This window comes from Cryptomeria japonica, chromosome 4 (genome assembly GCF_030272615.1).
Source record: "Cryptomeria japonica chromosome 4, Sugi_1.0, whole genome shotgun sequence".
Taxonomy (NCBI): Eukaryota; Viridiplantae; Streptophyta; class Pinopsida; order Cupressales; family Cupressaceae; genus Cryptomeria; species Cryptomeria japonica.
Window position 1 is genome coordinate 736,915,372 of NC_081408.1, and position 10,816 is coordinate 736,926,187.

A 10,816-nucleotide genomic window follows, 5' to 3' on the forward strand; every position below is an offset into this window, starting at 1 on the left:
AAAATGGATATGAGAAGAATGTTATTGTTTGTCCAAGATGAGATGAGACAATAAAATGGAGGTTTTATTAGTGAGTAAAGATTGGATAGTTAACTCTTAATAGCAAGGAAATTGCAGAAGAAGGTCCTTAGGTAATAGATTAAAAAACATAGGAATATTGGCTCTACTAACAACATAACTAATTATTAACAAAATGAACACAAAATATTGAAACCACAAATATTAAAAACCAAGGTCTTTAATTATAGAAACTCGCTGCACACCTAAAAAAAATATAGAAACTCGCTACACATTTGAAGCAAAAACATGGACAAGAATGATATCAGTAAAAAATATAACCAAAGAATGAGAGAAAAGAATGTGTACAATTAAAGCAAATAATGTTCAAGAGAAGAGCTAAGAAGCTTAATGCCTTGAAATAGTATTTTTTATCTTGAACAAATGTTGTTGGCTAGGGGAAACACAATGTTAAAGTTATACCTTTTGAGAAAAGGGGATTAAAATATCTTACTGATCTTTTCACTCTCACAAATGATTTTGCACATGTATGAACAAATGATGTTAGGTTCACTACAAAGGAATCTCACTTCACTACCAAGGAAGCTCACTTCTCCCTGATTGGACTTACAGGCTAATGCACACTGCCCTAGGGCAAGATACAATGGACTTGCAAACTGAAGATCACTTCTTTGAGGCAAGATAAAATGAGATTACAATAAGAAAAATAATGTGAACTACTATATAAGAAGCATTTGGCAAATGTTGATAATGCAGTCCTCTTTGTAGCCCAAATACTCTGTCATGTAGATTTCAGACACTTCATAATCATTTGATATATGACCGAGCTATTTCACACATCACAACACTTCACGTAAACTCTCACATCTTAAGAAGTGATTTATCCTTCTATATATATCCTTTACAACATCCCAAAACATCAATTAGGTAGCTCAATAGGACCTATCAAATGAAACATGTGACCTAGAATAGGTCATCTCCAAACATATTTCTCATCGACAAAATCAGGTTGCAGATGATCCCAAGACTTGACTTAGCTCCAAACACATCATAACACATCCTTCAACACAATAAAATAGGTGAAGTTCAACTGCATATGAAAGAACACATCTTGTCAACTCAAATATCAACAACACTATCAAAATTGTTAGTTGTTTGCTTTCTACCATCAAAGAGAAACCCAAACATCATGTAGACCAAGATGAAGACTTTGAAGACCATCTACAATCTTTCTACAATATCCTCCTAAAGAGATCAATCATTAAATTCTAGTGCAAGAGAAATAATCCACTACCCAGACAAAAATAGGTCAACCCAAATAGATTGACACACTTTATCATAAAGAATAATGAGTCTCTAGTTTGATTCCCTCTCGGATTTAAGAGGAAGGACTGGTTGCGAGCTCCGACTTCTCCCGCTAAGGGACTAGTCTCACCTCAGCTTGCCCCTTCCTGACCCCAACTTGGCAATAAAGTAAGCCCAAGGTAAGGCAGGTTGGGTCGGTGGGCTGGGTCGTGGGGATACCCCTAGCGTACCAAAAAAAGAAAAGAATAATGAGTTGCAAAGCACCAACACATCTGAAACTCACATTACTGATCCAATACACTATCCTTAATATATGAACCCAAAACTGCATAGCCATACCAATCACCACGAAAGAATGCAGAGCATTCTGGTGATCTAACTGAGACATGCTTCATTGTCAAATTGAAATCAGGGAACAAACACACATAAGTTTTGCTACGGAAAATGTTAAGACTTGAAAACTTGACACTAGACACCTAACACACTACAAGTCTTAAATCTTGAACTACACAACCAAAAGATGTAATGCGGTAAAACACAAAAGAATTTTACCAACTCTCAGACATAGGAAAATACATTATTTCAACACTTAAACAATTTTCTTCAAACACCAAGTATGAGCTTGAACTACCAAAATAACTCAACTAACTCCAAAATATGTAGTCACCAACAAACATAACTGCACCAACATACAAAGCATATGTAACAAAGTGTTACCATATGCTTACCCATCATCCAGACTGTCTTCTGTCTTTGACCAATTTGAAATGGCACAACACACATCATCTAATACATGAATGACCACAACACATATTTCATTCATCTTCTGAATGACAACACATATTGTTAGACATCAAGTTGACATCAATGACAACACATATTGCCAATAGAGAGCAAAAAATGGTATTTCAAGTGAATAGTTGACATGGAGAGAACTAGTTCCAATGTGATGACTTGGAGCAAAAAGCATATAGATATGCCCACAAGTACTTTACTAATTGCATCATCACTCAAAGGATTGCCTAATAGAAAGTTGGGGAGACGAGGTAAGCATATTAACACCTTCAAAGGAAGAAAAAATGGTTAGGAGCAAACTAAGCAGAAAAAAAAAAAGAAAAATATATAAACCAAAAGTATAAACTATCATTACATAAGTATATATTTTAATTTGATAAAAGATAGTACATAGCATGTGTTGAAAACTATAACATATTTAGAATGAAATGTACATAAAATCATAAGATTTAGAAATACAATCTTAAAAGATATTTATATATATAATGCAAGAACGATTTATTTACAAGCATGACAAAACTACAAAGCATATAAACCTCACAATAAAGTAACAAATTACAAAAAGCTTATTTATAGTGAATTAAAACTTTACAAGATAAGATTAAAAACATAGATTTAAAAATTGTTCAATGATATTATTATTAACTAAGTAATACTTAAATGTATACAAATGTATACAAGAAATAAGCAACTCCACCCACTCCATACCACCAATCAAAATGTCAAAAGTTAAGAAAATCTAACTCCTAACGTTGAAGGAATCAACCCTAGTCTTTGGTACGCTCTGAGTAGTTTCCATGCATATTATATCAAGTTAAGTCAATACAAGAATTGAACTCTTAACACCACAATGTTTTGTACAATAATAATATACAACTGGTTATCTAATGGTTACAAGGTGAACACGTTTTTTCTAAATTTATATTAAAGATTTGGTTCATTGACATTCGGTTAATCATATAAATTTCATGTTTTCTAAATTTTAAAAGGTGAATTATATCTTTGTATAGTATAATTGATTGTGATTTGGTGGGTACATAAAAGTTTTGCATGTTTTCTACAATGTATGTTTTTGATAAATAAAAGCAAAAATTTCGAAAGGGTCCTGATGCTTGTATAAAAGTAGAGAAGATAGGCATTAAGTACGATAGGACAAGATAGGCATTAAGTACGATAGGACAACATGAAACACAAGATAGACAATGACGGACTGAAAGTACTACAAAACTTTACAACCAACCAACTCAAAGTCACGGTGGTTTAAGGCCAACGATTTATGCTTCACCCTAAAACAAGGATCCAACAGTTCAATACTTCTTTTTTGGAACAAGAGAGATGATCACTGGCAACACCTTTAACCATTACAGAAACTGTTAAAGAGAGATCCATAGTTGTACCTTCTATAAGAGCTTTTCTCCACAACAATGAACAAACGTCATTAAAAAACACAGAATGAGTACACAATTGTGGGGTCGAATAATTAAACAACAAACAGGTTGAAATCAAAGTTGAATGGCTTTCAGATGATATCAAGCATAAGAACCCAAATTAGGCAATCAACATATACAATTTACAGATGACAGATGAATGATAAAATACACTTTCCTCTCCAAAATTAAGCTTATCATTGATTACATCAAATGAGATGAGCCCAACTGGTCAATCATCTTGGAATTTCATAGTGGAGACCTATGCTATAACATCTCTAAATGTACAAATGTTATCCTCCCGCAAATAGTGTGAAAATGTGAACCTGGTACAAATCACTTATAATCAAATACATTTTCTTCAAACTTTGAAACTAACAATTCCTTTCAACAAGGAGAGATGTTCAGATTCAATCAATAACATAAAGTTATATGCAATTCTGACTATGTTTCCAAACCTGCTCACCCAGCAATGAGAATATATATACTCTTCATCATTGCAGTTGATCACTTTGTCAATCATAAACCCATGAGTTCACAGTGTGCTTCTGAATCACATTATAGTGGTGATTTTCATTATTGATATACAAAAACAGTAAACTGCTCCTTACAGTTTCTTAGTGCACTATAAGTAGAACTCACTTGTTTATAGAAGGATGGTATGCAGAGGAAACCTGTTTTAACCAATAGTCTTATATGGTATAATCATCTTAAAGTTTTTGATCCTTTAACCTTTTTACTTCGCTTCATGAATCTAGGCAAGTTCACAAGGGAGTTTGTGCTTGTCAGACCATCTAGCTCAGACCCTTCTTCTGTAGCAACACCATTGGTTATAGTTGTCTCTGATTGTTCCACATTTGGTTGCTCTGCTACAGAGTTTATGTTACCCTTCTCATGCTTGGAGATGAAAGGCTGTGAATCCAAATACAGACATACAACAGCACAGTCATCGATCTTAGAGGTTGGGAATTTACGCCGCCATGCACGGACTGCTGAATCAACTACCATCTTAGCTGCAGAAGCTCTAGTCGATGCTGAAGACACAATATTTACAACTTCCCGATTGCTTAGGACATCCCACACCTAGAAGAACAGAAAGTGATGGTTTTAGAATGGCCAGACCTAGGAATGGAAAAAGAACAACAAAAATCTGCTTTACAAGGCCCAAAAAGTTTGACATGTTTGAAGAAAAGATCTATCAATAACATGCACTTTTGCAATCTTTTGAAATGAAAAATACTGGCAGATTCCCCTGTCAATCACTGACCACTTTTTACCAGTAGAAAAAGTGGCTAGTAGGGCTGCTAGTGCCTTTTTTTCCATTTTCAAAAAAATTGCAAATATAGGTTATAGATAATAATGCAATTGTTTTTAGATTAAATTGTGTAGAGATTAACTTTCAATTATTGTCTTGATGATGGATCAAGGAATGTGATCCGAAACATTGATGAAAAATCTCTACACAATCTAATCCAGAAACAATTATATTTTTCATTATAGATTGTAGAAACCTGATATCGTTAATAGGTTATAAATGTAAGAGTCCTCTTCCATGTATTTGAAGGAAAATTATTTACCCCATCTGTTGCAAGCACAATGAACTGGTCTCTACTCGTTAGGCACCTGTATGTTACTTCAGGTATAGCAATGACCCCAAACTCCTTCAGACAGAAGTCACCAAAAGCTCTGGTCATTGCAAGACCAGGAGAGTTTTCATTTGGTAACCAAACTCTATGCACATGCGGTTCGTCTTGTAAAGCAATCACTCGGCCCTTGCACTGCTTTATCCGTTCAGCCTCCCCTGAATTTTGAAGTATAAAAGAAACTTTGTCTCAGTTGTCCATTTATGACATGATTGATGTTTGCAAAACATTAAATCACTGAAAGTGAGGGATGAAACAGTGCTAATTTCAGTTTCCATGTTGACTAAGTCAGGGATCATACAAAGAAAGAAGAGATTGGTACTAGAATATATCATAGAAGTATAATAGAGTAGAGTTGACTGCAATTATATATTACAATGTTTGAGATGCTCTGAGGCCTTCAAATTGACATACTTATCTGGCATGCATATGAATTTTCTGTGTCTCAAAGTAATATCAAATATGCATTCACAATTTCAACTAGATAGCCAAGTTTTTTATGGATGGTAAGATGGGTGCAATGCGTTCTTATAGATGGAAATTTAGTAAAAACAAAGCCATAAGACATGGAGCAGGCATAAATAAATCTAACAAATTTTCTTGAAAGAGAGAGGGTTTACCGGGTAAGTTTGCCTTCATATCAATTGTTAACTGAATAGCTGACAAACTGCCATTAGGAGAAATTGTTCCCATGACAGCCCGAGAATCACCAACATGAGCAATCATAAGGTCCTGACCCTGGTACAAGACAACTTCAAAGATAAGCCACTAGAAGATAAGAGGCATAGAATCTAGATGATGCATGCTAACCATCAATAAAACTAATTCAATTCCAGATCTGCAATGTTTCCAACGTTTAACAACTCTGTAAGCCACAAAATATATATGACATTTCTCTGCCAATATTTAGTTACAAAATTGGTGAAATTAGAGGATTGTTTTTCAGTGAATTAATAGTTATGGCCATCCTATGGTTGCCCTAGTCAATGGTTACGGCCATTCTCTGGGTGCCATAGTTATTGGGGAGTCACTAGCATGATTAAACTTGTGACCCAATGATGTTTAAGCCAATGTGCCTACTGTTGAGCCACAGTCCTCAGGCACAAATAGAGATATTTTAATTACATCTGTTTCACTATTGCTATTGCACTATAGCACTTGGTCCCACTACCAAAATAACACAAAAATCTCGAACACCCGCAACAATATAATGCTTAATCCTATTCCCAAATAACAGGTGAAAAGGTTATCACAATCATTGATAAAGTGTGGAAGGGACAATACTTATCCAGGATTTGGAGACCACAAAGGAAATAGATAAAATAAAACCTAGAAAAATGAATATAATGAGCAGTGTTTATATACAAATTTCAGACTTTTGGCGAGGGAATCCTCAGATAAATAACACAACTTATTTCACTGCTGTAAATACCACTAAAATCTTAATGAGATTCATTCACTTTGGAGAGGCTACTACAATTTAACATGGATAAGGAAAACTGTGAAAGCATTGATTATGTTACCTGTTTGACAATGGTCACAGCAGTAGTCCCACTGCAGAAGCAGTCTAAAGTAGGATGTAACTTTAGTTCCTTATCCATCACCTTGAAAGCTCTCAGATAAGATTCCCTCCACACTGTAAATATTTTGGGTTCCTCCTCTTTCTGATCTTGATTCGCGTCATCATTAGATTTGTATGAATCAGTAGCCTCTGTGTCATTACCATCAGTGTTAAGAGATTCAGCTGAAAGTAGCTCATGCCACTGGTTTACTAGCATGGAAGGCAAAGAGTCTCTGACCCTTCTTCCAACCATGTGTCCACGCGGACCATGTCCATCAAAAACTCCAAGGAAGACTGTATCCTCCCGGGACCCAAAATTCTGGAACATCCAAAAAGAATCGAAGGTCAGTCAATAATTACTCATGTTCTATTTCGGAACAATTCATTTCTTATGATCCTATCTGAAAGGAGAAACCATTTTTTCACAGTTTTTGTAATTTAATTTAATTTCTTTTATAGTCAAATAGGTTCAACCTTAAGGTTCGTGCTCCATAACAAATAGCTAAATCAATTTTGTGAATGAAAAATAAAAATTTAAATTTCAATGGTATAGTACAAGTATGGAACAGTTGTTGAATCTGTCGACTATTCAGAAGGAAAAAAATACAAATTGCTTGAGCAACCTTGAGCTGGCTATTCTGTACTTGTTTACGGGTGGTCTGCCCTGAGTTTTCAGTTTGTGCTGTTTATTGATTTTAGCTTTTCAGCCTTTGAGCTGTTTGTTCCTGCTGTTTCTTGCGTTTGTTTGGACTTCTTTGATGTATCTTTTCTGATCTTTGTAAAAGGGGTGACCCCTTTCAAAACCCAACTTTTACCCTTAATAAAAAAATGAAAACAGATGCGAACTGACTGTCATTCATTTCAGGTCAATTTGCAGAATGCCAATCAGATCTCATACAGCCGACCGGTCAGGCAAGAGGACACAGAGGTAACAATTCTTTTACTATTGAAACAGAGCTCAAAACACAATTTTTTACCATCAATACAACTTTGAAAAAATGCAACAAATCTGTTTCTTTATTAACGACCTTCAGAAATAACTACCCAGATAAAGTAATTCGTCTTTCACACTTGTTGATCTCTGTAGCATTAACAAATACTTAAATCTTTTCTGAGCTTGAATTGTTCCACCTATTCACACGTACAAATGGAATTGAAACTAGCAAAACAAAAATCACACACAATCTAATTCAAAAACAATAGCAAATCAATGAAACTATGGACTGTGGAAATCTACAAAACAAAACTATCATTATATAAGATTTCAACGATTTTTTCGTTACCTCCCACACGATCATGTTGTCCTGATTGGGTCCTTTTTTCCCTTGCTGGGTGTGCATAGATGCAATGCTGCTAGCACCATTGGTACACATTCTGCCTTGCAAGCTTGCAAGCTGCTCATCATTCCTGGTCTCCCTAGCCAAAAACTCAGCAGTTTCAATATCAATTTCCTCTGTCCAAGATTCCATCGTTTCAGCACTTGCACTCTCAGAGGACATACAGGATCCCATGGCTTGGCAATACCTCCGCTTCTCCACCTTATCTCTTCACAAACACCCACTTCAAAATTTCAAAGCTATCCACAACATAGCTATTCAGGAACTTAGGAGCTAAAGGCAATCCCTTATATTCACAGAACTAAAACAATGTTCTGCTTCTTCTCCTAATGATTTCCACATCATGGTACAAAAGAAAACCAGTCAATGCCTAGAAGACAACCGACCAAGAGCTAAAGGTCAACCAGGTAATCTTGAGAGATCAATAAGACTACAGTTGGGTCATATTCTCAAATTCCCACACTAAGAAATTCTGCTACCATGAAAACAAAGACCAGTGGTTAGATGATAACACAAAAGGCCAATGGCTAGGTGATAAATTATAACACAAATTAGCTGTAATCACATTGTCACACCTGAAATTAAAGTTCAAGAATGTGATTAAAAAGGCATGGTGGATGTAAGCAACCACCAACTTTCAATCCATGTGCTATTTGACACAAACCCAGTCCATCTAGAAGAAAAAAGGAAAATTTTCATGTCCACAAGATTAAACATAATCTATGGTATAGTCTGTCTAATCAAATTGACCTCTGTAAATCAAGACTCAGCCTAAAAGACCTATTTCCCACAATTTCATCAAAAACCAGCCAGCCAAATCAATCAGCAAGTTTTGAATTTTTTTTTTAACAAATGATGGAGTGAAGTACACACTCATAACAGAACGAAATAAGAAGCCAGGTGCGTGTACAAATGAAATTATAATGGAGGCCGGCTGAGGGTCAAGATCAGTCTACATCATGTCCAGCAAAGCGCACCACGAGTTAGCAGGAGGGTGATCATCGGTTCGAATCTCATTGGCCCACTGCAACAATTGTGACCATACCAACCTTACTGGGTCCAACATCACCATACATATCCCGACACGTGGACATCACCATACATATCCTCGCACGTGGATGCCATCCAGCCGTCGAATCCGAGAATACCACGACGAGCACCATATCCCTACCAGCTACTGGATTGTAGCGAAAAAGTATCGTACATTTGATCTTTTTTAAATAAATAAATAAAAATATAATATATACATAGATTTAGATATATTCTGGTGTATCCGTGATGCAAAGTTTGTCATCAGGCCTCGGGAAGAGGCTTTTATCAATTTATTTTTGCCGACTTATTTTGGTGAGTATGTAACCCCATCTTTACTTGAATGATACTACTTTTCAAAGTCAGAAGAGTAGGTTGCCCTCTACCTCTTCAATGCATGAAAGATTAGTTAAATCAATTCACAGTTTGTTGGTCACATCAATTGTGTCACTGGGTGATGGTGAAATTATTAAGTGGAGGATAAGATAGACCCACAAAACATAAAGACTAAAAATGGCACAACTAACATAGACCAAGTAGAGTAGTACGATATTTAAGTAGCAAAGTAGTACAATAGTTAAATAATAGTATTTAGTAGAAGGTCAAGGTAGATCTTGATATGAAACAAAATCTTAGCATGATCATCAAATTGCATCTTATATGCATCTATCATTGATGAAGAGAGCGAATCTAGTAGTTGAGCATCTTAATTTCGTGTTTCTCAAAATCCTACATGACAAATCACTCTCTATTTTTACAACTTTTTTGGCAAGTCTTATACTTATAACTAAGGTTCAGGGTCACTATGATGCCACATCAACATGCTTTTTGCCAAGTTGTCCAAAAAGGCCCAAAAAAAACTGAGAGATACTTATGCACTAAATCATGTTTTCTTGGTGTGCTGATGTGACATCACCCGATTTGTTTCTTTTTAGATCTAGAGGATACATTTCATGCAATTATGGGTAGTCATTATCAACACTAACAACATTAAAGTCACAATTATTGGTGTATTATTGTTAAAAATATTGAGCTTTAAATCAACAAGCGCTATAACAACTATTGGAACATGCTTAACTACTTGGTCATTTCCCCTAGTTCTATTAGCATTGTTGTTCATTGTTGTTCATTGTTGTCTATAGATGGAGATAGTTAGCCCTAGTGATGCACCGTACATTATGGAAGACACCAAGAAAAGAGGAGAGAATCTCAAATTCCTTGCAATCCAATCTAGCCTCTCAGTCAAATATTTGCTTTTGTTTTCAAGGGCTTTGAGTTTTTCATGAAGATTGGTTGCTAGTTTTTCTAGCTCATTGTTGTCTTTGAGGTGTTCCTATCTAATTGTAAAAAGTTTTGTCATTTGAAACAAGAGGTTAGAGTAGAGTAATTGTATTTCAAATTCAGAAGGATAAAACAAATGTGGGGGAACATAGTCAATTGAGCACTTGAATTTGCATAAGAAATAATAACTTGTCTACATGTTTTATAAACTATATTCCTTGAAATAGTTAAAAGTAAACAAAGTTGCTTTCTAAGATCAATTGTCAAGAAAAATGACAAGGAGAGAAGAAAAGATGGACCTTCAAATTAAATGGGAGTGAGGACAAAACCAAAATACATGATTGAAGGCTTCACATCTAAGACAATTAAGGGATGGGAAGGATTGACCTAGAGGAAGTAAAGTCAATTGCCAATAAGGAG

General features: G+C 35.3%; 1 protein-coding gene across 1 annotated transcript; it reads right to left on the bottom strand.

Moving 5' to 3' along the window:
• Positions 1 to 3,706: 3,706 nt before the first annotated feature.
• Positions 3,707 to 8,979, bottom strand: LOC131027447 (probable protein phosphatase 2C 33). Its single transcript, XM_057957522.2, has 6 exons — positions 8,662 to 8,979; positions 8,033 to 8,558; positions 6,712 to 7,068; positions 5,809 to 5,926; positions 5,123 to 5,346; positions 3,707 to 4,628 (listed from the first exon to the last, which is right to left on the bottom strand). The coding sequence occupies exons 2-6, from the start codon at positions 8,258 to 8,260 to the stop codon at positions 4,251 to 4,253; spliced, it is 1,305 nt and encodes a 434-aa protein (XP_057813505.2). The 5' UTR covers positions 8,261 to 8,558; positions 8,662 to 8,979; the 3' UTR covers positions 3,707 to 4,250.
• Positions 8,980 to 10,816: the final 1,837 nt, after the last annotated feature.

What these genes read in the sequence shown, in the direction of transcription:
- LOC131027447 (XM_057957522.2), bottom strand. Translation starts at nt 8,260, where the DNA reads ATGGGATCCTGTATGTCCTCTGAGAGTGCAAGTGCTGAAACGATGGAA. An exon ending in TATGAAGGCAAACTTACCCG is followed by an intron (nt 5,347 to 5,808) that starts GTAAACCCTCTC and finishes TTCAAAATTCAG; the next exon opens with GGGAGGCTGAACGGATAAAG. An exon ending in TTGTGCTTGCAACAGATGGG is followed by an intron (nt 4,629 to 5,122) that starts GTAAATAATTTT and finishes CTGTTCTTCTAG; the next exon opens with GTGTGGGATGTCCTAAGCAA.